We start from the raw sequence: 27,274 nt of genomic DNA on the forward strand, positions 1-27,274 counted from the left end.
CTTTATCTACCCTCAAAACGTAGTCTCAGACTGGGAACCCTTATGTCCTGCTCACAGATGCCTCATCACTCCGTACGGAGCAAGGATTCTCGCTAAGGTCACCGATTATCTTCTCGTTCCATCCTGATAGGAAAGCATTTTGCAGGCCTCATCTTACTTGATCTGTCAGCTGTATTGGACAGAGCTGACCACTCTCTCCTCCTTGAAACACTTCCTGTAGCTTCTTCCCTGATACCAAGCTTTTTCGTCAGTCTCTTTGCTGCTCCTTTTTTCTCTCCTTGGCAGGCAAGTCCTCCTCAGCATCAAATGTTGGAGCTCCTCAGGACTCAATCTTAAGCCTTCTACTCTTATTTTCTCTCTCTCTGTAACCCTGTTGGCTAAGTGGTTAAGTGCTACGGCTGCTAACCAAAGGGTTGGCAGTTTGAATCCGTCAGGTGCTCCTTGGAAACTCTATGGGACAGTTCTGTTCTGTCCTGTAGGGTCGCTATGAGTCGGAATCGACGGCACTGGGTGGGTCCATGACCTTGGTGTTGATTACCTCCCATTCAGTAATGACTCCCAATTTTATATCTCAGCCCGGAATTCTCCCTCTGGGTTTCAGAGCTATATAGTTAACTGTGTACTTGACACCTTCAGCTGGGTGTCCTGAAGTCAACTCCAATTTAACTCCAGAACTGAACTCCCGATCTTTCCCATTAAGCTTCATCTAATGCTCCCAGTTTCTGGGTGGTTCCTTTAGTTAAGTCAGCCAGGCACCTTGACCCCACTGTCTCCCTTACCTCCTTATCCAGCCTATCACCACATCCTGTAGATTTTAACCCCTAAACACCTCTCGGGATTCTGTACGTCTCTCCACCCCACACCCCCGCCAATCCTAGTTGAAGCCACTATTATTTCCCTCCTGGATCTCTCCAATAGCCTCTTCATGAGTATTGCCTTATCTGTTCTTATCCCTTTCACAATGGAGCCAGAGTGTTGTTATTACTATTTTTAAATGCAAACCTGGTCATGTCATCCTCTTGATTAAAACCCTTCAATGATTTCCCACTACTGTTAATGTAAAAATCAAAATTTTAATGTTACATGGCTTGGCACCAAACCAGGCTCAGCTTTGATTTCTGGATCCAGCCACGCCATAGTCTTTAGTGCCTTAAGTATGCGATGCTTTCTCCTCACACAGAACCTTTGTGTATGATGTTCCCTCTAGATTTTCTAGAATGTTCTCCCCTTACCTGGCTTCTTTACCTAGTTAACTCCTACTGATTCCTTAGATCTCACCTCAGTTGCCTTCTCCTCAGGAAGCTTTCTCTGATCCCCAGGCTAGCCAGGTCCCTGTCACACACTCTCAGCACCTCATGTCTTCCTTCGTAGACACATCACACTCATTTGTCCGATGTCTCCTCCCCACTTAACTATAAGGTCCACGAGGAACTCTGCTGTCCTCACTGCTGTATCCCTAAGCACCTCTCATAGTACTTCTCTTTGGAGAATCTCAAAAAATATTGGTTGAGTCAATGAAATGTGCCCATCATCTTTGATAGAAGCACACAGGCTAAGTGAAAGTCAAATATTGTTTTATTTTATTCTGGGGCAGGAGCCAGACAATTTGGTGTGGTTATACTGTTAATTTGACGCTGATCAGGAGCCTGATTGGCAGATAGATATGTCTTGATGGATCTAGAAAACGGGAAAAATGAATGGTCACTTAATCAGAGGGATCTTGATAATAGTGAAGAGCATAGGCTTTGGAGTCAGCTGGATATAGGTTGGAGTTCTAGTTCCATTCCTGATAGAAAAGATGATGAGGTTGGACCCATTATATAACCTCTGAGTCTCAGTTTCATCATCTATCTGTAAAGTGAGGCCCACAAGCCCTACCTCACGGGGTTATTATGTAGATTAAATGGGATAATGAATAGGTTTTGAGACCCACCAGCACACATACCTCTGGTTACCAAAGATTCAGGGGAGGATGAACTCTTCAGGAAGTAGTTAGAAAAGAGACGGGGACTGAGAATGGAACCCTGGCTAAATAAATCTGGCTTTCCATGAGATGGTCTTGCTTAGAGTGAGCGCCTCTGTGTGCCCTGAGGGCAAAGGTATGTTGAGTCTGTTGTGGCTGAGAGCATAAGTGAGCGCCTAACAGTTAACCCCTTGGTCTGAGTTGGATCCTCTGTCTCGTTAAAACCATGGGGGCAGGGGAGGGGGGTGAGGGCCGGGGAGGGAGCAGGGGCAGGGAGACCATGTCTGCCTTCCTGAGGAGATACAGGCATGTATTAGACGCCACTTCGCCTGCTCGTTCACCTGAGTGGTGGTGTTGCTGACTTTAACGACATAACTGGCATGCAGGGCCAATCAGTGAGTGGCTCCAAGTGCAAGGTAGGACAGGGAGGCAGGGACAGGAGCTGTTTGCTACTTACACGTTGAGAGGCTGCCAGGCTGGCCACTGGGCTTTGGCTTTGATGACGGTGAGGACCTCATCACTCTGTAAAATAGAACACAGATATTTAGTGAGGAGGGTGGGCTATGGGAACAAGAGGGCTTTGAAATGTGAGATTTTCAGCACTACCCCCTGCTCCCAGCTGCTGTGGTGTCTAACCCTGCTGGCTGAGCCATGGAGACCTGCATTGTGGCTCTCCTGATCAGCTGTGGAATCACACCGTCTGGGATGGTAGGGGGTATACTGGAGCCTCAGCAATACAAGGAGGTAAGGCTGAGTGTCCAGGGTGCCTGGCCAGTCCTGGATACTAATGGGCCCGCTGAGCCACACCTTGGTTTCCAGCTTAGCTCATACCTTCTCTACTCGACTCAGAGCCCTGACCTGGACTCCATCTTGATTGGCCAGGCTTCCTGTGTCCAGGCACTGAGTGGGGCCTGCTCCAGACCAGGCCACTCAGTAGGAGCTGCAGCACAGCCAGTATCTGACCCTGAGGACTGTCACCCTGTGGCTCTCCTGCTGTTGAGACCCATGAGGAAGCCAGAACGAAGCCTGTGGTCCCACGTTCCTTGTGCCACTCATGTTATTCTGCTCTATTTTGCTTTGAATGGTGTGGGTATGTAGGGCACCATTAAAGCACAGACACCTAAGCTAGCTTTTTGAGGAAGAATTTGATAACATTTTGAAGGAAAACTTTAAGGGGTCATGATGGGGAGAAGTCAGAACTTCAGTGGTCTTGCTTACCTGTACTTTGAGTTTTGGTTGGGTTTTTACTTCGAATTGCATATTGAGAGTGAGGGATAGCACAACAATCTTTTCAAGCACAAGGCCAAATTTGGCCATGGCTGGGGCCTTCCCAAGAGGTGAGTCAGCTGGTCCTGGATCTCCCTTTCTGTGATCTGGGGCTGGCAGTGCTTAGACACCATGGTCCATTAGGCATAGAAAATCCCGGAATGTCACCAGTTGTGGGGGGGGGGAGCGTTTTGTTGCCAATGGAGCAGATCACTGAGTTCCAGGAGGACAGAGACTTGTGGGGCCAGATTCACTGCTAAACCCCAGTGCTCAGAGCAGTGCCTGGTGGTGCACTAGGGGACCAATCAGTGAGCTCTCCTTGGTTGGGTACCTTGCGCAGAAGACCCCACAGCCCTGAGGAACCTGGAAAGATGATTAGAGGTGTCTCCCAGGCTTGTCTGAAGATTAGAAAAAGGCTTCTGGTCTGGAGTGCCTTGTGCACAGCCCAGGGAAAGGGTAGTGGATGGCGGCCCTTAGAGAGGAAGGGAGCTGCGGCAAGATTCCAGCCTGAAACTGGGGTTATAGAGATGGTGTCAGCTGGGGAGGTGGGCAGGGGACAGGCCTCAGGACAAGCCGTCAGAGGTCAGAGGCAACCCACCCAGGAAGCTCCAGCCTGTTCCTGAGCTCAGGCTTCCCTGTGGAACTCCATCGTCTGGTCAGAGGAAAAAATCTGTTTGCCTAGATACTCGCACATTCACATGTCTGCAGGAAAAGCATTCTCAAGTCCCAAACCAGGGGTTTACATTTCCCACGGGAGATTTGTCTATTTATTTAGATGTTTTCCTCATTCACTTCTAATAAATGTGTGTTGAATGACTGAGAGAAACTGTTTACATGAAGTGTCATGTGACACAACCTATCTTCCTTGGGATGGTGTCCCATGACCCAGACAGGAGACCAAACCACGTCTCCCATGACCTGGTTTTCCCATAGTTGTCTCAGATGGTCCATCCTACCCCAGAATCCCACTTTGCTTCCAGTGGGCCCCAGCTTTGTTAAAGACACATATACCAGCCGCTGAACCAGACACAGAACATCACCCAGCAGTCCTCATCTCCCACTTGCTTCCCATCAGTTTGGCACCAAGACCTACTGCATTTACTTCCTTAACATCTCTTGAGTCCTTCCTCAGTCTCCTCCCTGGTCACCCACCTCCAGTATCTTCTTGTGCTCCCCTTAATCCATCCTCCACGCTGCTGCAAATCTGACCAGCTCTGTGCCCTGCCTAAGCCCTCAGATGGCTCCCCACAACTTCCATGATAATTTCTCAATTCCTTAGTTTTGCCTACATAGCCCTGATGATCTGGCTCTGGTCTACATTTGTTCTTTGATTTTTAATTCCAGAATAATACATGCTTACTGTAGAAAATTTTAGCATCACAGAAGCACACAATATTGATATTGAGCACCTTCCATGTCAACATCTACCCAGGCTCCCACCTTATTCTCATTCTCCAGAATGTTAAACAGTTCGGTGTGTGTCTTTCCAGATCTTTTATTACGTAGATGCAACTACCATGTTTTTTTTCTCAAATAATGTGCCCACATAAATAACATACCTACATGCAGAATGTGAATAATGCTCACACAAAATAACATGTGAGGGGGATGTGGTGGAAAAACATATAATGTGCACATTTTTTGCATAAAATTGTGGTACATGTATATGTGTGTGTGTCTGTGTATACTATATACACTTCCCACCGAAATTGCATCATACCATCTTGTCCTGCAACATGATTTTTTAGCTTTTTTCTTAATTCCCGATCAGAGGAAACTTTCTGTGTCAGAGTATACAGCATCATAGCTCTCCTATTTTTGATTTTTAAAATGCTGCAGATCTTCAAATTATAGCAAGCCAGGTTAAGAGTTACAAAAAAGAAATCCAAGATGGTTTCTGATAAGGTTTTGTCTGATGGCTATTCTTTTACCCTTGAAGAAATACTTCACTAAAAAAATACCAATACGTGAGGTTAAGGCAGACACTGAGTTAGCTGGCACTGCAGGTTGACTCTGCATTGCAATTAAATCTTGGTTTTCAAGTTCCAACTAATGACATATTGATTTTGCTTTTGCACTATACAACTCAACAAAAATAATATGGACCTTCTATTAGCATTTGTTTATGATGATGAAATTCCAATGTATTTTTTAGAGCTATGGAGGTTCCAAGGGTGTTGGGTCCATGTGAGTGGGCATCAGAACAGTCTCTTGCTGCAAATTGTTTCATCTAGTGGTTACACAACGTCTGTAGCACCGGAGAAGGTGCACATGGTGAGAAACAGCAGCAGAGGACTGGCAGCAGCAGAACCAGGAGACCAGTGTGACATAGCACCAGAGCCAACCCATGGAGTGAGAGCTGAGTGCCTGTGTGCAGGAGGCTTCCTTGAGGAGTGGGGTGCTTTGGGCACTGACCCGGGGAGCTAGGCTTGCCAGCCCACGGAGCAAGAGAGCTGAGTGCCTTCTGGAACAAGAGGGCTGAGTGTCTTCCGGCTGAAGTTTACTGGTGGAGTGGGGTGCTTCCAGGCACTTATCGGTGATGCTGCAGAGCTTTGGAACACTTGCCCCAGCAGGGCAGATGCAGGAGTGAGGCCTGAGGGCCGAGAGGCCAAGGAATCAGGAAGCGAAGCTGAAGGGACAAGGGACACAGGAAGCTGAGCTGCCTCAGTCTCAAATGGTACGGCCGCAACATCTGGGGTTTCCAAGGGTGGAGCCATGGCTTCTGGTGTTTCTAAGGGTGGAATTGGCACTCAGATGGACTAGGAGAATGGTGCACCTAAAACTGAGGGAGCAGAGTTGCTATCTCAGTGGGCCTGGAAGGCAGAGCTGAAGCCCAGGGCAGAGGGGCCTCCACTCAGAATCTGGACAGTGTGGCCAATACCTAGAGTCTAGAGGGCAGGGCCATTGTGTAAATTGTCTCAGAGAGCAGAAGATTATTTGCAAAGATCTGAGGGCTAATGTAATGTGTTCTGCTGCCTTGCTTGGCACGTGTTATGCTTTTTTCCCTCCAATTTCTCCCATTTGTAATGGAAATATCTACCTTGTGGCTGTTGCATCATTGTACTTTGGAAGCAGATAACTTGTATTCTAGATCTCACAGACGAAGAGGAATTTTGTATTTTGGACTTGGAGTTGATTTAAGACTTTTGCTGTGATATGAATGGGGTGAATATGTTTTACTTGTGGCAAGGATATGAATTTTTGAGGGCCAAACGATGGAATGTCATGGATTGAATTGTGTCCCCCCAAAATATTTGTCAACTAGGCATGATTGTCTATCATTTTGTCATCTGATGTGATTTCCCTATGTGTTGTAAATGCTATCACTATGATGTAATGGGATGGATTATCGGCAGCTACACTGATGAGATCTACAAGATTAAATAGTGTCTTAAGCTAATCTCTTTTGAGATATAAAAGAGAGAAGTGAGCAGAGAGAGATGGGAACCTCATAACACCAAGAAAGCAGTGCCGGGAGCAGAGCGCATCCTTTGGACCTGAGGTTTCTGTGCTGAGATGCTCCCAGATCAAGGGAAGACTGATGACAAGGACCATCCTCCAGAGCCAAAAGAGAGAGAAAGCCTTCCCCTGGAGCCAGTACTCTGAGTTCAGAATTCTAGCCTACTGGACTGTGAGAGAATAAACTTCTCTTTGTTAAAGCCGCCCACTTGTGGTATTTCTGTTATAGCTGCACTAGATGACCAAAGCAGATATAGGCAAACCTTTGAAAGAGTGCAATGTTCAAGGCGGACATGCTTTACTAATTCTGCTAAACTGTTGTTTAGTTTGAAGATGACGTCAGGTTCAAGATTCAAAAATTTTCTAGGGTAATAGATTTGGTGGTTCTTTCAGCCTCAATGGGTCTAGTAAGTATTTTACACATGATAAAACTGAGGCTCAGAAATGTCAAATGACTGACTGTTCAAGACCACTCTGTGATCATGATTCTGACATAGAGTGCTGACAGCAAACCTCATGCTCTTTCCCCTCTCCCCGACTACTGCTCTCCCCACCCCATGCCACCCCCGTTTGCTGATTTTTCAGCAAGAGCAAGGCTGACCCTGGCAGTTTTCTCAGGGGAGCTCTTGTTTGAGCACAGGCTGACCAGGTTCCCTCTGGGAGGGCTGTGCCTGCTGCCATTTTCCATAAAGATTCCAGAGGGCACCATTTGTTCCCATTGCTTCTGTCTTTCCCCAGGATTCCCACTTACCACCAACTAAAATATCAGTCCTGATGGCTCCCACCTCTGAAGGGATTTTCCCATCCCTTGGTAAGTATCCTGGTGATGAGCAGCGGGAAATGAGCCATTTTATGAGGTGATAATGGAGCCATAAGCATCTTTAAAATCAGTTTTGCCAGATGGTAGCCTCCCATCATTTTAATGGTCTCTGGGTTTATTTGGGTCATAAATAAAAACAGACAGCTCACATTGATGGTGCTTTACAGTTTGCCCATGATCCCATGTGGTCTGCATAGAAGCCCTCTGAGGTAGGCAGGCTATGGTCCCCATTTTTCAGATGAGGTAAATGAAACTCACTGTCCACTGAAACTATGCTTGTCAAGGTCACCAGTGACCTCTCCATTGTCAAAGCCAATGGTCAGGGCCCAGCTTTCAGCTTCCATGACCTCTCAGCAACATTTGACACAGTTGATCACTCTCCCTCTTCCTTGAAATACTTTCTACCTGGCTCTGGGACAGGATATCTTTTTATTTCTTCTCACTTCATTGGCCATTCCTTCTCAGTCTCCTTGGTTGACCCCTTCTCCTCTAAACATTTAAGTGTCCTGGGTTCAAGTCCTTGGTTCTCTTCTCTGTTAATAGCCATACTCCCTTGGTGGTTTTATTTACTCCCATGGCTTTAAATACCAACTATACACTTATGAGGAGCTCTGGTGGTGCAGTGGTTAAGAGCTCAGCTACTAATCAAAGGGTCGGCAGTTCGAATCTACCAGCTGCTCTTTGGAAATCCTATGGGGCAGCTCTACTCTGTCCTATAGGGTCGCTATGAGTTGGAATCGACTCCTTAGGTGGAGCAAATGATTAAGCACTTGACTACTAACCGAAAGGCTGGCTGTTCAGATCTACCCAGAGGCACCTCAGAGGAAAAGCCTGGAGATCTACTTCCGAAGGATCACAGCCACTGAAAACCTTCTGGAGTGCAGTTCTACTCTGAAATATATGTGATTGACAATGGCTACTTTTTTTTTTCTTTTAATACACTGATGACTCCTAAATTTTAATCTTCAGCCCTTCAACCTTGACCTCACCTTTGAACTCCAGTACCTAACATATTCATCTGGATGGGTAATTGGCCTCTCAAACTTAACATTTGTGAAGTCAAACTCCTGATCTTCTCTCCCAAACTGGCCTTCCTTATCCTTCCCATCCTATTAAATGGCATGACATACTTGCTGCTGCTGAGATAAAACACTGTGAGGTCATCATTGATTCCACTTTCTCTCATACCTCACTTCTGATTCATCAGCAAATCCTGCCTATTCTACTCTCAAAATGGATTCTTGAACCAATCACTTTCCATCACCTGCCCTGACTCCATCCTTGCCCAAGCCCCCTTCGCCACTCGCCTAGATTCTTCCACTAGCTTCCTGACTTGTCTCCCTGCCTCCTCCCTCACCCTCCTCCAGTCTTTTCTTCACACAGCTGCCATATCATATTATCTCTCAGTCAAAATTCCCCAGTGGCCTCACATCTCACAGCAAATGGGGATCTCGTCATGTCCCCTGAGGCCCTTCATTATCTGCCCCTTGTCCCCTGTCACCTCACTAACCTCATCTTTTACTACTATTTGCCTCCCCACTTCACTTCAGGCATCCTGGACTTTCTACTTCTCCTCAAGCGTGCCAAGCACACTTCGCCCTTGCTGTTCCTGTGCCTGGAATGCAAATCTCAGATATCAGAGCATTCTCTCCTCTACCTCCCCCAGGTCTTTGCTCACATGTCACCTTCTCACTGAGGCCTTTGCTGACCACGCTACTAAAGATGGCAATCCCCTTGCCCTGCCATCCTCTTAACCCGGCATGTCCCCATCACTTGATCTATTAACTGTGTAACATTTGTCACGGTCTGATATACCATGTATTTTGCTTATTTTCTTTTAAAAAAAGAAAAATTGGAATCCAGCATATTTTTTGTTTATTTTTTTAATAGGCTTTATTTTCTTAGAGCAGTTTTAGGTTTACAGGAAAACCATGAGTAGGTACAGAGAATTCTCATTTACCCCTCTCTCTCTCCTGCACATCATTTCTCCTGTTAGTAACATCATGTGTTCTGGTGGTACATTTGTTACAGCTGATGAACCAATACTGATACATTATCATTAACCAAAGTCCACAGTTTACATTAGGGTTCCCTCTTTGTGTCTTTCAATCCTATGTTTTTTGACAAATGTGTAATGTTGTATGTCTACCATTACAGTATCATACAGAATTGTTTCACTGCCCTAAAAATACCCTGTACCCCACCTATTCACCCCTACCCACCTCCTCTGAACCCCTGATCTTTTTACTGTCTCTATAGTTTTGCTTTGTTTATTTACTTTTTATTATCTATCTCTACCCACTAGAATGTAAGCTCTATGAGGGCAAGGGTTTCTTTATGTATATATGTATATTTACCACAATATATTTATTTAGCACAATTAAAAAAAATAGGATTGGTATGAGTTGGAATCAACTCAGTGGCAACTGTTTCTTTTCTTTTAATACACTGATGTATTAGTGTATTATATTTCACTTTTTTTTTTACATATACAATTCAGTGACATTAATTACACTCATCATGTTATATAACCATCACCATTATCTTTTTCCAGAATTTTCCATCTCCCTTAACAGAAGCTCAGTGCCCCCTAAGCAATGACTCCCTCCCCTGCCCCACCCCTGGTAACTACCAATAAACTTTGGTCTCTATACATTTGGCTATTCTAAATATTTCATCTAAGTGGGCTCATATAATATTTGTTCTCCTGCGATTGACTTACCTCACTCAACAAAATGTTTTCAAGGTTCGTCCGTGTTGTAGCATGTATCAGGACTTCAGTACTCTTAATGGCAGAGTAATATTCCATCGTATGTATGCACCGTATTTTCTTTATCCACTCATCTGTTGATGGACACTTAGGTTGTGTCCATCTTTTGGCTATTGTGAATAGTGCTGCAATGAGCACTGGGGTGCATGTTTCTTTGTGTTCCTGCTTTCAATTCTTTTGGGGAGGGCAAGGTTTTTGTCTGCTTTGTTCACTGCCGTGCTATCAGTGAACAAGACAGACAATTAGAACAGTGATTGGAACACAGTGGGTGCTCAATAAATATTTGGTGAGTGAATGAAAGGCTGGGATGAGGAAAGGGCCAGTGTCCTCTGAGCCCCAATCCACCAGCACTGTGCTGGCCTAGGATGGAGCTCTTGCTGGGAGAGGTGATCCTAACGGACCTGGGTGTTGTCCTGGGAACATAGGAAGAGCAAGTGGAAAGTGCCATCTGTAGGACTCTGCTACTCTGCCGGGCAGTATAAGGAGGGGCAGGGGATGGGACACATGGTGACTTTAGACCGCACGGTTTCTGAGTCTGTATCACTTGGGCACCACAGTGACTGGGCCTGGCTGTGTACAAATGCTCATGCCATGTGTTGTCCTCCATAAAGCAGCTGACACCACAAGTTGCTGTCTGATCAGCTATTTCAAAGCCAGAGAATGTGTCTGAAGCCCATTAACAGATCCACAAGGAGATGATGTGGCTGCACAGAAGCATTTCAAATTCAATTTCTTTTTATTTCTTTTCAAACACAGCCTGTAATTCTGATGAGAAAATTGCATAATGCCTGTAGATAACAATTTTCTCTTGAGATGAGTTTGTGGAAGTGCACGGCATTTCCGGAGCTGCAGAGGAAGGGCCCGTCAGAACTGCCCTGGGTCCACCCCACTGCCCGTCCACCCACGTCTGTCTCCTTGAGCACTCTGAGGACAGGCACCACCCCAATGAGAGCAAGGGACATTTATCTGTGTGTCTGCACTGGCCACACATTGATTTAGCTTGTCCTATGGAAGTGCCAATCCTGGGTTTAGCCTCATATTCTGGATTTTTATTGTGTCCTTTATGATGCTCATGACGACCCCCCTGTTCTCTTACACAGGCGAGCAGGGCAAAGGGAGCTGAAGAATGGAGGGGCTGTGTCTGTCTCTCCCATCCCACCAGCCCCTCACGACATGATCTTCCCCAGGCTGGCCTCCCTACCTTCTACCCTATGTCCAACAACTTGGAAAACGTTAGCACCAAGGCCAGAGCAAAGACGTAAAAAGGGGGCCAGGCCAGGCCAGATTCTAACATCATGTAAACCAACTAGTTGCCATCAAGTCGGCTCTGACTCAATGGCAACTCGATGGAGACCCCATACGTGCCAGAGTAAAATTGTGCTCCATAGGATTTTCAAAGGCTGCTTGTTCAGGTCTAGGTAGTGCAGATGGCTTTTGCTCACCTACTAATCCAGAGCTTAGTGTTTGAATCTACACAGTGGCACCATCGAAGAAAGGTCTGGTGACCTTCTCCTGTAGAGATGACAGCCAAGAAAATCACATGAAGCAGGCCTACTCTGTAACACATGTGATTGCCATGAGTCCAAATCAACTCGACAGTAACTGCTTTTTTTTTTTTTTTTTTTTTCCTTCCCTTTCTTCTGAGGCACCTCTGGGTGGACTCAAATCTCCAACCTTTTGGTTAGCAGCCGAGCGTGTTACAGTTTGCACCGCTCTGGGACCCCTTGCAGGTGACACCAAATCCAAGCAGAAGTGAACATGATAAGCAGGGGCAGTGGACTGCTTTCAAACGGGCAGAAGCTGCAAGGTAGCCAAGCCCAGAGCCGGGGGAGGATGAGCTAGGCCAGCTCTACCTGTAAAGTGATGCCCCTTTTCAAAGGAATCCGGTTGTCCCTCACAGCAGCACTTCTGGTGGTCTTAAAGGCACAGCATTCAATACCTCTTGCCCCTCTTCCTGTCTCTCCATCCCCACCTTCCATTCTGAGGTCCCCTCCTGGAAGTCACCTTTGAGCAGGGGCTGGGTTGTGGCCTCTTTGTATTCCCAGCACCAGCCTGGCTTGTGGGAGGTATTCAGAAAATGTTTAAAGGATGAATAATGAATGAGGTAATTAAACAATTAATTAATGAAAAACCAGAGGAAGCTTCTGGCCTTCTCTGCTTCCCAGGGGTGCTCTTGCTCTAAATGCGATGGGACACTACTGAAAGGTTTATGAGCAGAAGAGTGACACGACCTGATTTGCATTTTAGAGGACTCTTCTGGCTGCTGTGTGGAGAGTAACATGACTATGGGAGGGCAAGGCAGATGCAGGGAGGTTGGTTAGAGGCTACTGCAGTACCTAGGTGACACTGGCCCAGAGGACAGCAATGGCAGTGGTGAGAACAGGTTAGATGCAAGATCTACATCAAAAGGTAGAATCAACAGGATTTGCTGATGGATTGGATGTGGGCTGTAAAACAAAGAGGGGGTTATGGATGACTCCAAGGGAGGTATCATGGAGGCAGTTGCATATATAAGTCTGGAGTTCAAGGGAGAAGTTCACACTGGTGATACAAATTTGGAAGTCATCAGCATATAACCAAAAATCCACTGCCATTCAGTCGATTCTGACTCATAGCCATCCCATAGGGTTTCCAAGGCTGTAAATCTCTATGGAAGCAGGCTGCCACATCTTTCTCCCTTGGAGCAGATGGTGGTTTTGAACTGCCAACCTTTTGGTTAGCAGTCAATCACTTTAACCACTGTGCCACCAGGGCTCTTCATTAGCATATAGGGGGAGTTAGTAGAGAGAGGCAAGAGGATGAGGAAGAACTAAGAGGGAGTGGCTGCTGAGGTAGGAGGATACCAGGACCTGCCCTGGGGCCTCCTCAGAGCCCTTGTGCTGCCCCCATGCTGCCCCCACTGCTGCCCCGACCCCCTCCCCACTGCCCACTGCTCCCCCACTGCCCCTATTGCCTCACTGCCTTGCCATGCTGCCATCACCACTACTTGCTCAGTGCGGCTGACACTGCCCCCAGTTGGCGACTGCCAAAAACCCAAATGAAGTGGGTTAAGGGAAGACAAGAAGGTGAAGTGGGGCTCCTGAGCCCAGAAACCTCTCTGTGAGGAGTTTGCTGGGAAAAGGAGTCCAGAAAGACAGCAGTAGCAGGAATGGCACGTGACAATTTTGTAAAATATGAGTGATATTAGAGCATGTTGAAAGGTATCGTCCAATACCAAAGGAGAAGCCGATGCTGCAGGAGCAAAAAGGAGCACTCACAGGAGTGAAGTCCCTGAAGAGATGAGACCCAGACCCAAGATGGCAGGTGGTCTTCCAGTTCTTGCAAAGGACAGAAGAGGAAGGCAGAGTATCGTAGCTACAGACCTTGTGGTTACGGGCATTGCAAGTACTTATTGATCACCTACTCTGTACCAGGCAACACTCTAAGGAGCTGGAGATTCAGGCCTGAACAAAAGAGACAACAATCCTTTCCTCATGAGCTTTCATTGGAGGAGCAAACACAAACAAATGAACAGTTACAAAATGTGGCTTCATTTTCTGGGGAAAATAAGGCAGAGAAGGGTGAGAGGGACAGGCAGGGGGAGAGATATTGGAAACGGTGTCACAATTTTGAATAGAGTGAGGGGTGAAGGCTTCTCCCACCAAGGTTCTTAAATGTTACAAGATCTAGGTGGTAATGCATGTGAAAAGGGCCAGGAAAGAACTGTACTAATATGAAAATACACCTTATATACTAAAGTCTTTCAAATTTATTAAAAAAATAACATAACCATATTACAGGGAGTTTGAGAGAGAGAGTAAAGCAAAAAGGAAATCCCCACCATCCCACTGTTCTTACATAGCAGCTATCACCAACGGCTATCTTCATTTGTGTATCTTTTTCACATAGTTGAGATCATAACTTACATATACATACATCTACGCGTATCCACACATATCCACAGACACAGACACACATACACACACACATACACATAGATGTATATCCTTTTGTTTCTTTTTTAATTGCCATGTGGTCATAATCAATTTGACAGCAACTAATAACAACAACATAGGGTTTTGGGTTTTTCCCTTAAAAGAGCCATATCACAAATAAGATTGTATCTAAGATATATTAAATTTAAAAGCAAGGTGCAAACAGTTTGTATAATGGATGCAAAGAAATGGTAAGTGTAAAGAACGTGTGTGTGTGTGTGTGTGTGTGTGTGTGTGTGTAGTTACATAAAGGACACATAAGAACTTGACAAATATGGGTTGCCAGAGGGGAGGGAAACTGGGTAACAGGGAAGCAAAGTAAAGGACGAGACTATAACCATATAGTTCCTTTGAATTTTGAACCATGTGAAGACATTGCCATTAAGAGAAAAAGGAAAGCAAAAAGAAAAGGTCATGTCCAAGGCTGTTTCCTGTGGTTTTCTCAACTGGGTAGAAAGAAAGGCTTTTGAGGTAGGCACTGCTCTTGGCAAAGAATATTGATTATACCATGGCCTGCCAGAAGAATGAACAAATCCGTCTTGGAAGAACTACAGCCAGAATGCTCCTTAGAAGCAAGGAAGACCTCGACTCATGTACTTTGGACATGTTATCAGGAGGGTCTAGTCCTTGAAGAAGTACATCATATTTGATAAAGTAGAGGGTCAGCAAAAAAAAAAAAAAAGGAAGACCCTCAGTGAGATGGATTGACACAGTGGCTGCAACAATGAGCTCAAGCATAACAACGATTATGAGGATGGTGCAGAACTGGGCAGTGTTTTGTTCTGTTGTACGTAGGGTCACTATGAATCAGAACTGACTGGACAGCACCTAACAACAATAACAGCAAATGTGTGATCAGGGCTCAGCCGAGGCTGCCACTGCTTGTGGAGAATATTATGGATTGAATCCTGTCCCCCCAAAACATGTGTTGAAATTCTAATCACTGTACCTATAAAGTGACCCTGTTGGAAGTAGGGGCCTTCTTATATTATGTTAATGAGGTCATACCAGAGTACGGTGGGTCCTAAATCTAATCACTTTTGAGTTACAAAAAGAACAGAATAGACACAGAGACACAAAAATGGGGAACAGAGACCCCAAGGAACGCCAAGAAACTCCTGGAACTATTGACAAGGAACTACTGACGTCCCCCTAGAGCCACACCCCAAATTCAGACTTCTAGCCTCTTAACTGAGAGAATAAATTTGTGTTCTTTAAAACTACCAGCTTGTGGTATTTCTGTTACAGCAGCACTAGGAGACTGAGACAGGAGGGCTGTAGGACAAACACACATATGTATCTTGTAATGGCCTGTCTAGCGCTGATGGGCTCCAAGCCAAGTAAGTGGATGAAGAGTGGGGAGAAGGGTCTGAAGAGCCATTGCAGGGGTAGAATTGATAAGACAGCTCATGGATTCCCTTCCTGACAATGGTAAAGCCTTTGTTAGGCAAGGAGTATCTTTAAAATAAAAGCAGTTCAAAAGAAATGAGAATTCATTTGCACACCACGTGCTTCCTCTCCTCTCCTTCCCCCCTAAGAGGCTTCTGACCCAGGTATTATATGTACTGTAGCCTGTTTTGCTGGGTCCTTAAATATAATAACATTTTGCTTCATCATCTCTCTTTATCCACTGGTTTCCACAAAAAGCTTTCAAATTATTAAGTAATGAAGCTCCAAATGACCTAGATGGTGAAGAGGTAAGTGTGCCTTAAGGTATTCAGCACTTCAGTATCAAATAAGGTTCCCAGGAATGCTGCTTTCTTAAATTGTGCTATTTAAATGCAAAGCGACAGCTCTGATAAGCTGTGAAAGCTTAATCCTTTTCATTCGTGAGACCCCCACATATTCATAGAGGTTTGCAAGAGACTTGAGATGATAGAAGAAATTTTGTGTTGCTGGCTGACAGCTAAGGGGATTCCTCGACTAGGAATTTAAGACCACACACACACAGGGTGGCATCTTCCAGGCTTCCTATGGCAACAGAAAGTTCCCGGACTGTGAAAACTCCTCTAGTGATTTTTGAGGCATCATGGGACAGTAGTGAAAGAGCAGTGTGGTGGAATAAGGGAGACCAAAGTTCAAATCTTGGCTCTGCCACTAACGTGCTGTGCACGTTTGGAGAAGTTGCTTATCCTTTCTGAGCCTGATACGTTATCTGTGAAACACATCTTTATTGAGATTCTTCTAGGGGAGAGATGCTGTGCTGGGCACACAAGATGCACGCTGTCCCTGACCTTGTTGAGTATGTCCTCTAGTGGGTTAATAATAGTACTTGAGGATTATGTGTGATGTAAGTAAAGTAAAGAGCCAAGAGAATAGTAAGGGAACAAAGAGGGTAGCTCTGATTTAAGCCAGCTGCTGTCTAGTGGACTCTGACTCATGGCGATCCCATGTGTGTCAGAGTAGAACTGTGCTCCATGGTTTCCGATGGCTGATTTTTCAGAAGTAGATCTCACTAGACCCTTCTTCCGATGTACCTCTAGGTGGACTTGATCCTCCAACCTTTCAGTTAGCTGCTGAATGTGTCAGCAGTTTTCACCACTCACAGACTCTCCACCCCCTTTCTTTCATTGCAATCACCCACTCCTGCCCAGCCTACTTTCCAGTGACTAGCCTGCATTATTTTGTTGAAAAGCAAAGATGTCACCCTGAAGACTAAGGTGCGCCTGACCCAAGCCATTGTATTTTCAATCGCATCATGTGCATGTGAAAGCTGGACACAGAATAAGGAAGACTGAAGAAGAACTGACGCCTTTGAATTGTGGCGTTGGTGATGAATATTGAATATTCCACGGACTGCCAAAAGAACGAACAAATCTGTTTTAGAATAAATACAACCAGAATGCTCCTTAGAAGCAAGGGTGGCAAGACTGCATCTTACATAATTTGACATGTTGTCAGAAGGGATCAGTCTATGGAGAAGGACATCATGCTTGGTAAAGTATAGGGTCAGTGGAAAAGAAGAAGACCCTCAACAAGATGGACTGACCAGCAGCTGTAACAACAGGCTCAAACATAACAACGACTGTAAGGATGGCACAGGACCAGGCAGTGTTTTGTTCTGTGCTTGCTATGAGTTGGAACCAATTCCACAGCACCTAACAATAACAGCCTGCATTAGCTGTCATGCCCAAGCTGTCTGAAGACTCATGTCTTTGCCGGAATTCCCTCATTTCCTATTCCCTCAAGCAACTCCTCTTCTAAAATGTCTTCTTGGCGCCCCAGACTCTGAGATTATCCTCTTCCATGATTTCCGTCATGTTGCATTGAGATTATTTGTTCACTTAGATGCTTGATAAAATATATTGAATGCATGTTCAATACATGAAAGCTTTTATTCCCACGTGTTACAAGTGAATTACGAGAGGACCTGAAAATTGTTATTACTGCCACCATTCATAAAACTTTCCGATTTTCATGCCATGGAATGAATACAGGTTTATACAAGCAATTCCCAACAGAAGTAAGTAAAGCTGAAGCCTCCGAACGTTCTTTTTCTCAAAGTATGCACTGAGAACCCTGAGCATCTGAGAACACATTCTTAGGGTCTTCTTAGTTCTCTATTGGAATTTAAACATTTTACATCTTTATTTTGATGTTGTTTTTGTTGTTGTGTGCTGTTAAATCGACTGCGACTCATAGTGACCCTATGTGACAGAGCAGAACTGCCCCCACAGGGTTTTCTAGGCTGTAATCTTGACGGGAGCAGATTGCCAGGTCTTTTCTCCTTCAGAGCCACCCTCTCCTTTCACAGGTTTGGATCCCCAGAGCATTCCCTGATAACGTCCTGTCTGTTAATCTTGACTCAGGAGTCCCTGGGTGGCATAAAAGTTAAATGCTTGAACTTGCTGAAAGATTGATGGTTCAAACCCACCCAGGCACACTTTGGAAGACAGGCCTGGTGATCTGCTCTGAAAGGTCACAGCCTTGAAAACCCTATGGAGCAGTTCTACTCTGTACACATGGGGTCGCCATGAGCTGGAATTGACTTCACCACAATTAACAACAATCTTGACTCAGAGTCGGCTTCCCTGGAGAGCCTACCAACTGCAACAGCTACCGAAGAAAAGCAAGGCAGAGTTAACAAATAAATGACACTGTCTCACTAGGTAAAGCCCAAATGATACGTATGTTGCCATGTGAAGAATAAGCCATCAGTGGTTTGGGGAGTGATGAGAGAAATGAGTTAGCCAAAAGGATCCTGGTGTACTGGCACATCAGACGCTGAAGGAGCAAGCCAGGGCAGCAAGCATTGCTCTAGGTTGTGAGCAGCCGCTCAATTTCAGCAAACAGCATCACCGCCCCATTAAATCAATGCTCTAATTAGCATTTTAAAGGGTTTGTAGTTTTGTTTGTGTTATTATTATCATTATTTTGCTTTTATAGTCTTATGAGAGCTATAAGCATAAGGAGTTAATATCTGGTTTTATCTTTGCACATATTTAAATAACATGGTGATAAAAATAATTATAACTCAACCCTAGGGGCTTGTGAGCTTGTACATGCCCTTTAAAAGGGGTCCATGCATTACTCAAGGTTGGGAGTTATCCAGGCCTGCCCCCTTATTTAACAATAGCATGGTGTTGAGGGTTTGAGTTCTGTATGCTGACAGAATTAGGTTCAAATCTTGACTCTGTCGCTTAACTGGGTAACTTTAGGCATGTTACTTAACTCTTTAAGACTCAATTTTCTCATCTGTAAAATGGATACGGTGGTATCTGTTCTCCAGGCTTGTTGTGAGATCTAATTGAGCTATAATTGAGTGCGAAATGCTTGCACAGTACCAGACACATAGTACCACTACCAGTTGCTATCGAATCGGCTCTGACTCATGGCCACCCCACGTGTGTCAGAGTAGAACTGTGATCCATAGGGCTGTCAAGGGCTGATTTGTTCAGAAGCAGATTGCCAGGCCTTTCTTTCGAGGCAGCTCTGGGTGGACTTGAACCTCCAACATTTTGATTATCGGCTGAGTGATTTAACCACTTGGACCACCCAGGGACTTCTGACACATAAGAAGTGCTCAGTAAAGGAGGCAGACAGGTGAGGCCTAACAGTAAAGAATGCACCTGTTTGTAAGCCCTTTCCAAGCCTGGCCTGGAATACCCAGCTGTCTGCATCCATCCCTGACAGACAGCAGAGGGATGCGGGCTTAGGTAAGTTACTTCCAACAGGGAGTCAGTGTTAATTTTGCTTAAAAGCTAGCAAGCAACTAAAACAAATACTAAAGCCCCAAGACACACAAAAGTGAAAGGTTAAAAATAGAAAAGTATGAAGAGCAATTCAGGGAATTTAAAATTCCAGGTCTCCCCTTAATAAACGAAAAAAATATTCCTGTGGTGGCTGAATAATGGCCCCCAAAGATGTCCAGGTCCTAGTCCCTGGAACCTGTGAATGTTATCTTACACGGCAAACAGCACTTTGCAAAGGTGATTCAGTTAAGGATCTTGAGATGGGGAGATGATTCTGGATTATACATTGCAATAAAATGCAATTAGACTACAGAAAAAGAGAAGGCCATGTGATTGCAAAAGCAGAGATTGGAGTGATGTGGCCACAAGCCAAGGAATGCTGTAGCCACCAGAAGCTGGAGGAGGCAAGGCACAGATTCTCCCTTGGGGCCTTCAACCCTGCTGACACCTTGACAACCCTATACGACTCATTTTGGACTTCTGGCCTCCAGAGCTGTAAGAGAACAAGTTTGTGTTGTTTTAAGCCACCAAGCTTGTGGTAACTTGTTATAACAGCAATAGGAGACAAATACTTTCCCTATGGGTCCAACTTGCTCTTTTAATTAGTGAGCCTAGTGAAAATGAAATCATAAGACTGTTAGTTACAAGGGAGGAGTGGAAGGAGTGTAGCCCTTTGAGTCTGAAGGGCTCATTTTGAATCCAGTTTGTCCACTTTCTAGTGTGTGACCTGGGGCCAGTCAGTCAACTTCTCTGAGCCTCACTTTCTTCATCTCTAAAATAGGACTAGAGTTAACTCATAGAGTTGTTGTGAGGATTCAATGAGGCGATATGCATGTTAGAACATTTTGTGAACCTTAAAACTATGCAACCTATTGTTATTATTACTATTTCTTTTTAACCAAGATTGAAGATCATAATCCAGATGCCTCCTCTTAGAAAGACAGCCCAAGGGAGCATAAAATATATATCCAAGAGGCTCCCAATATTTGATTTAAGTGTGGTGTTTTGGACGATGGTGCTGAACATCTCAGTTGTTAGACCTTTGTCTGTATTTCTCTCTGAAGTTCACTATACTTAACCCAGGGTCCACCTGCAATTCCTTAATTTTACAACTCAGATTGATCGTGGTGACATTATTGTCACATGGGCTTCTCTCTGACGAGATGTGTTGTTTTCTTTAAAAACGGACTATCGATAATCCAATCATCTCTAGCTATTTAGCAATTTTCCTGCACCTGAAGTTTCCCAAAGTGTAAATCATAGAAATCATCCATACTTGAAGCTATAACAATAAAAACAACGATTATTTTTCACACTCAAGACTGTTCACAAGCCTCTGGTCTGTCTTCATGGGCACAGCACAATCTCCCAAAGCAAAAGGAAGAAAATAAACAGCTTAGAGGTTTGAAGTTGGATCCTATCAACACTGTTTTTTCCCCCATCTGTGAGTCAACTGTGCATTTCCTTACTCAGGTAGTAAGAAAAGGATCGCCGTTTTGATCGAAACCGTGTGTAGTTTTTCTTTTTTTTTTTTAATTGTTATGAAGAGTTTTTTCCTTCATTACAAAAATAATATGTGTTCATTGTAAAACATTTAGAAAATAGAGGTAGGCAAAAAGAATGATATAAGAACAACCTGTAATCCCACCACCCACAGATACCACCCTTACATTTAACATTTTAAGCCAAAAAAAAAAAAAAAAGACACTTCAGTGTGCCTGAGTGTGACATTTATGGAATCACCAAGGCAGCTTAATTCCAATTATAATAAAAGCCTCGATTCTATGTTCCTACATGCAGTTAGGTCCTGCTGTGTGTGAGTAGACTTGCCTTAGAAAAGCTAACATCTAAAAGTCTGAGAAATCGTAGGTAAACAACTTCCAGCAACCTCCCTCTGGAGGGTCCAGGCCCCTCCATCCCTACCATCTTGTGCTAGGTCAAGCCTTCATCATGTCTTTATATTAGTGCAAGAGTCTCTTGACTGGGTTCTTGTCTTCAGTTTTACTCTTCTGCCCTCCAGTCCATCAAAAGGATCTTCTAAAGCATACGTTTAACCAGGTCACTATACTTTTTGAAATTCTTCTTTTGGCTTTAGGGCTACAGTCCAGTTTTTTTAGCATGACATACAAGGGTTCGCCCTCTGGCCTTGCCTACTTTTCCAGCCTCATATCCCTCACACTTCACTCCTTCATTAAGTGTATCCTTCATTCCAGCCTCATCTTCATCCTCAAGGTCAAACCAGCTATTGGATGTGGCCAATGTGCTAGGTACTCTACTGAGCACTTTACCTCTGTGATCTCATCTGCATTCTAATAGTCCTGTGGTGAAAATGGAAGACAGAAGAATTGATGCATTCAAACTGTGGTGTTGGAGGAGAATAAAAAAATATATATATATTTTTAGAAGAAATAAAACCAGAATGCTCCTCTGAAGCAAGGATGGCGAAACTTCAGCTTGCTTATTTGGACATGGCATCAGGAGAGAACAAATTCTAGAAAAAGGCACCATGGTTGGTAAAGGAGAGGGTCAGTGAAAACTAGGGAAACCCTCAATGAGATGAACTAACACAATAGCCACAACAATGGACTCAAACATACAAATGATCCTGAAGATGGTGCAGGACCGAGCAACGTTTTGTTCTGCCATGCATGGGGTCACCATGAGTAGGAGGTGACTCAAAGTCAGCTGGCAACAACAATGAATGAGGAAGCTGAGGCTCAGAGAAGTCGAACAATTCACTCAAGTGCATGTGACTAATAGGCAAAGACATCAGAATCTGAGCCCAGGGTTCTCTGATATCAAAGTGCATCCATTAGGGTTCCCTGCCTCACTACTGAACTACTTGCAGTTTTTTGACCCAGTCATGCTTTTTCTACCTCTGTACCTTTGCACAAGCCACCATCTCCCTGAAGTGCTTTTTAACCCTTTCTCACCTAGATAATGCCTACTTGTCCTTTAGAATACAGTTCAAACTTTCCTGATTACTTGGTTTAATGTAGCTGTCTCTCCTGACCGTGCTCCTGAGGTACCCAATGTTGACCTTGGTTGTATGACCTCCCTCACTGCTGTTATCCTCTAATGTATCATTTATCACAGCTCCCACCCCTGCGGTGAGTGCCTCAAAGGGAAGAACTCTGTCTCACTCATCTTTATATCCCCTTCCCCACTGTCCAGCACAAGGAAGGCATCAAACAAATGTTTACTTAATAAATGAATGGTGTCTCTGGAGCCTTCAAATAGGCTTCAATGGATCAAAGCTTGATTTGCTTATAAAGTTCCCACCAGAAGTGGCTCAGAGACTTAAGGAAAATGAAGCCCAGAAAGAATTCTTCACTAGATCCCTTACCAGACTGGAGCCAGATGAAAGGGCCCAGCATTTATAACTAACTGTAGATCCTGAGTATTGTAGAAAGGACCTTGACTCATCAATCTTTTTTTGTTTGTTTTGTTTTGTTATGTTTAATTCTTGTCACTCAGCTATTTTGTTGTTTTGACCCAGATAAGGTCTAACGGCAGGGCATCTGGCTTTGGAAATTTTTGAGAGGCAAAGAACAGAAGGCAGAAGAAAGAGAACATATGTCCAGGGTCTATTACGGGGTGAGGGTGGGGCAGGGGTAGGAAAGTAGGGAGGTAAGGGAGTAGATCGTAGATCGGGGATGTGGGAGGGTAAGGCAGAGGCAAGGAGGTAGGAGGGAGGACTCAAGGCACTCACTTGGTGTCGAGATGTAGGGAGCATCCAGATTCCTGGGCAGGGACTGTATGTCAATGTTTCCCAAACTGGTTAGACTTCAGAATTGCCTTTTAAAATTTACTGATGTTCAGATCCCACCCCAGATCCACTGAGTTAGGATCTCAGGGTGGGGCACAGGAGTCTGTAGTTTAAAAAGTTCTTGAGGTGGTTCTGGCCAGTAGAAGAACATATGGGAATCTTCGTCTTGTGTCTGAGGGTAGGAGGACCCCTCAAGAAGAAGATGATAAGGTGCAACCTATGACGACACAGAGTTCTTAAACAGGTCCCCTCTCTCTTCGTGTAATGCCTCTGTCAGCTGTCACAGTTTGATGAGATCTGGGTTACAATGATGAGACAAATCAAGGAGGAGATTATGAAATGTCATAATGGGAGAAAACATGTGGTTTGAAAATGTTTTTTGCATGTAAGTGAAGCTTTATCAAACTTACTTCTTTAATTTGGGCTTAGGCCATTGTATCACCTGCCATTGAGCTCCTGATTGGCTTCATGGGGCAATAGAACCTCTTATAGCACCCACACGACTCCAGTATCCATAGCAGTTGAAAGAGGTTCTAATCCCAGTAAGAGCCATTGACTTGCGTTGGAGAAGAACACAGTAATCCCACGACCAAAGTCTTCACTGAAGTCTAGGAGTGACCAGAAGGCTGGTAGGTGACTGACTAGGAGGACAGGGGTAGTATAGCTCGGTGTTTGGAGCCTCACAGGAGCCGGGATTTTCTGAAATGAACTGTGAGGAGGTGACAGAAATGAGGTAGAGCTTGTCTCTTCCTCTTGCCCTGAATTATGTGGGGTGTGGGAGAATGAATGCCCTTCATTTGAGAGGTCTATGAAGGGGACGAGGTTTTTGGTAAGGAGGCGGTAGAGGAAGAACTGTGTGATGGGATTAAGAAAAGGAGCTTTGAAGGACATATGAGGATCACCCAGACATTACCCATGGCCCCAAAATGTCTACCCAGTAGGGATCTGGCTTTTGCCACAGTGGCTGCCTTGTTCCATATTACTGTGTATCGGGTGTACCATTAGTCACACTTTAAAAAACGTGCTTATATTCTAAGTCCGAATTCCAAGTGTAGCAGAAACAGCCCTGTTGTTATTGTTAAGTGCTAAGCCTTGCAATAAGATAGGCCTAGTTTGAATTCTCTTTTCCTTCCTATCTGTGAGGTCTAGGGCAAGTCATTTCATCTGTCTGACCCTCAGTTTCTTCATGTATTAAATAGATATAAAAACTTTACCTACTTTCTGGGTTGTAGTAAAGGATAAATCAGATATTATCTGGAAGCTCCCGGTGTAATGTCTGACATATATTTGGTTCCCAATACTCCTTGACCCTCCCTCCTTGACTAAATCATCTTTGTTTCTTCATGGTCTAAGACCATATATAATTTCCTAATGCTGCACAAAATATGTTGGTTGAATGAATGAATGAGTGAATAAATGAATGTTAATTTTCAGAAAGACTTGCTGTCGAAGAAACTCAACGCATTCTGCTATGGCTGAAATGGCTTCTCTCAGAATTTTTCTCGAGCATTTAGCCTAGGCTGGTCCTCTGTCACATTTCAAGGTCCAGATCATTCCTTTATCCTGACCTTAGCATAATGAGCCATGAAAAGCTCAGAGCTTTTTTCTATTTTAATCCTTCTGTCTATTTAATGGGCTACATTTTCTGTGGAAACAGTGGAATGGACATCACCAAGATAATAGGCAATAACATTAACATTACCACCATTGGCACGATCCAGATATTATTCAATTAAAGTAATAACTCCTAATGCATGGAGGAATTGTTTTTATCTTAAGAATTCAATTTAGCCATCAGCTCACCATCATATTCAAATGACAGAAATTACCTTTAAGTCATAGATCTGTAATGTGATGTTGAAATGGATTTCTAATTATATTTTACGGTGCTACATTATAGACATTTTTAAGGTCGGAGTGTATAGCCTGGTGAGTTTTCATTTTCTATCACTAGGCAATTTTAATCCTTTTTAAAAATATATAATGAACAAAAATTAGAAATATTTTTGGGACAATCACATTAAAGGATTGCTTACAATATTTTAATAATATCACCTTGGTAAGATTTAAAAAATTACTATAACTGTTACTTAATTTTAACACTGACCTTCTAAAGAGGGATAGGGAAAAAAAATCACCTTCCTACAGTTGTTCAAGAGCCTTTTCACCTAGGACGTTGGCAGGACCATGTTCAGAGTGTGGTTCTCTCCTTTCTTGTCCCAGGAACTTGATGACCTTGATGACGTGTGCAGAGATGAGCAACCAGAAGGACTGGCTCACACCACCCAAACTCTCAAGACGCATAAGATACTTCCAATAGTGAGAAACAGGAAAACCAAGTGGACTTTATGTAAACTCATGAGTGCTGGGCAGCACAGCCTCCACACATAGGAGTCTTTTTTGAGAAGTCACAATCTTAACAGAACATTGCCTGGGAAGCACAGAGTTGAAGCAAAGGAATGTAGCTGAATTATTCTAATGGCCAGCATCAAGGAGCCATCTCCATTATGGGGATAAGCCTGCCTTGTAGATAAAATATCATGTCAGCTGGTCATAGTATCTTTTTCTTTGGTGTTACGGATTAAACTGTGTTGCCCCAAAAGATATATCGAGGTCCTAACCCCTAGTATCTGGGAACATGACCTTGTTTGGAAATAGGGTCTTTTGCAGATGTTATCAGTTAAGCTAACATGAGGTCATAACAGAGTAGAGTGGGTCCTAATACAATCTGTAGTGCTGCCCTTATAAAAAGGGAGTAGAGACACAGAGAGACACACAGGGGAGAGGGTGGCCATGTGAAGATGTGCTTACAAGCCAGGGAATGCCAGGAAATGCCTGGGATTACCAGCAGCTGGAAGAGATAAGGAAGGTCTTCTCTAGAGCAGACGGAGAGAACGTGGCCCTGGTGATAGCCTGATTTTAAACTTCCAGCTTCCAGAACTGTGGGACAATAAATTCCTGTTCTTATAAGCCTTCTGCTTTTCAGTCCTTTTTATAGTGGCCCTAGGAAACTTACACACTGGGACTGCACGGAGGATCCTGACAAAGTCCCTGTCTCTGACCACTCTCTTTCTAGAGGCCTTGCAGACCATTCCCTTCTATCCACAGCTTCTCCCTTCAGCCAGGATGTGAAACAATAGAGCTAGGTGGCAGTTTTATAGGGAATATTTGAGTTTAGAGGATACATCCTAGTCCAAAAGGCTGGCAGTTCGAATCCACCAGCTGCTCCTTGCAAACTCTGTGGGGCAGTTCTACTCTGGCCTACAGGGTCACTATGAGTCGGAATCAACTCAACAGCAATAGGTTTTTTTCCTTGATAATTAGATGTGGTCACCATTCCCTTATAAGCCAGATCTCAGGGTCACTTCAGCACATGCCTTAACTCATCCCTTCTACACCAATTCTTCTTCCTCCAACTCTTGGAGGGTGCCTACTCTTCTTGATATGGGAATCCCTCACCATAGTCCAACACGTACTATCCACACTTTCATTTTTTTTTTTAGGATAGCTTTCCTCTTACCGTCTGAATTTAACTATCAGAGTTTTCTAGAGGAGGATGAATTTCCTGCTGCTTTTCAATAAAGTTGAATATGACCACAGCAGGTAGGAACATTGCAATGAGGAGACATAGGAAGGTTCCATAAATTCATGTGTCAAAGAAGAAATCTGTATTTTATCTGGTTCTTCTAAGTGGGCTAGAGGAATGGCTTCCAGCATAGGTGGTAATGAGTGGGGGAAAGAGTGGGGAGCAGGATGGCCTTCTGTACCTACCCAGTGTGAAAGGACCAGGAAGGCAGGCACATATACAGAGAAAGCCCCAGAGCAGAGCCAAATTCTCCCTCAGCTAAGCCGGTGCTCAATTCCTACCAATCCCATGGAATGCTTTGTTCATTTTCTATAGCTGAGAGCAGAATTCAGTCCTCCACTGCTCACAATTCATGAAACGGAAAAATTATTCTACCCAAGTTGTCAGCAGACAGAGCTCATTTCAACCTTGCTTGCAACTGGGGAAACAAATTACTACAGAGAAAGGAAAGGGATACTTGCAGCTTGTTTTTCTA

At 44.3% G+C, this 27,274-nt stretch overlaps 1 protein-coding gene across 1 annotated transcript in view; it reads right to left on the reverse strand.

Moving 5' to 3' along the window:
* SPON1 (spondin 1) overlaps positions 1-27,274 on the reverse strand; it is a 353,955-nt gene that overhangs the window by 22,309 nt on the left and 304,372 nt on the right. Inside the window, exon 7 of the mRNA XM_064288388.1 lies at positions 2,421-2,485. Coding sequence (XP_064144458.1) covers positions 2,421-2,485 — 65 coding nt within the window. The remainder of the gene's footprint in view (positions 1-2,420; positions 2,486-27,274) is intronic.

This window comes from Loxodonta africana, chromosome 7, assembly GCF_030014295.1.
Source record: "Loxodonta africana isolate mLoxAfr1 chromosome 7, mLoxAfr1.hap2, whole genome shotgun sequence".
NCBI lineage: Eukaryota > Metazoa > Chordata > Mammalia > Proboscidea > Elephantidae > Loxodonta > Loxodonta africana.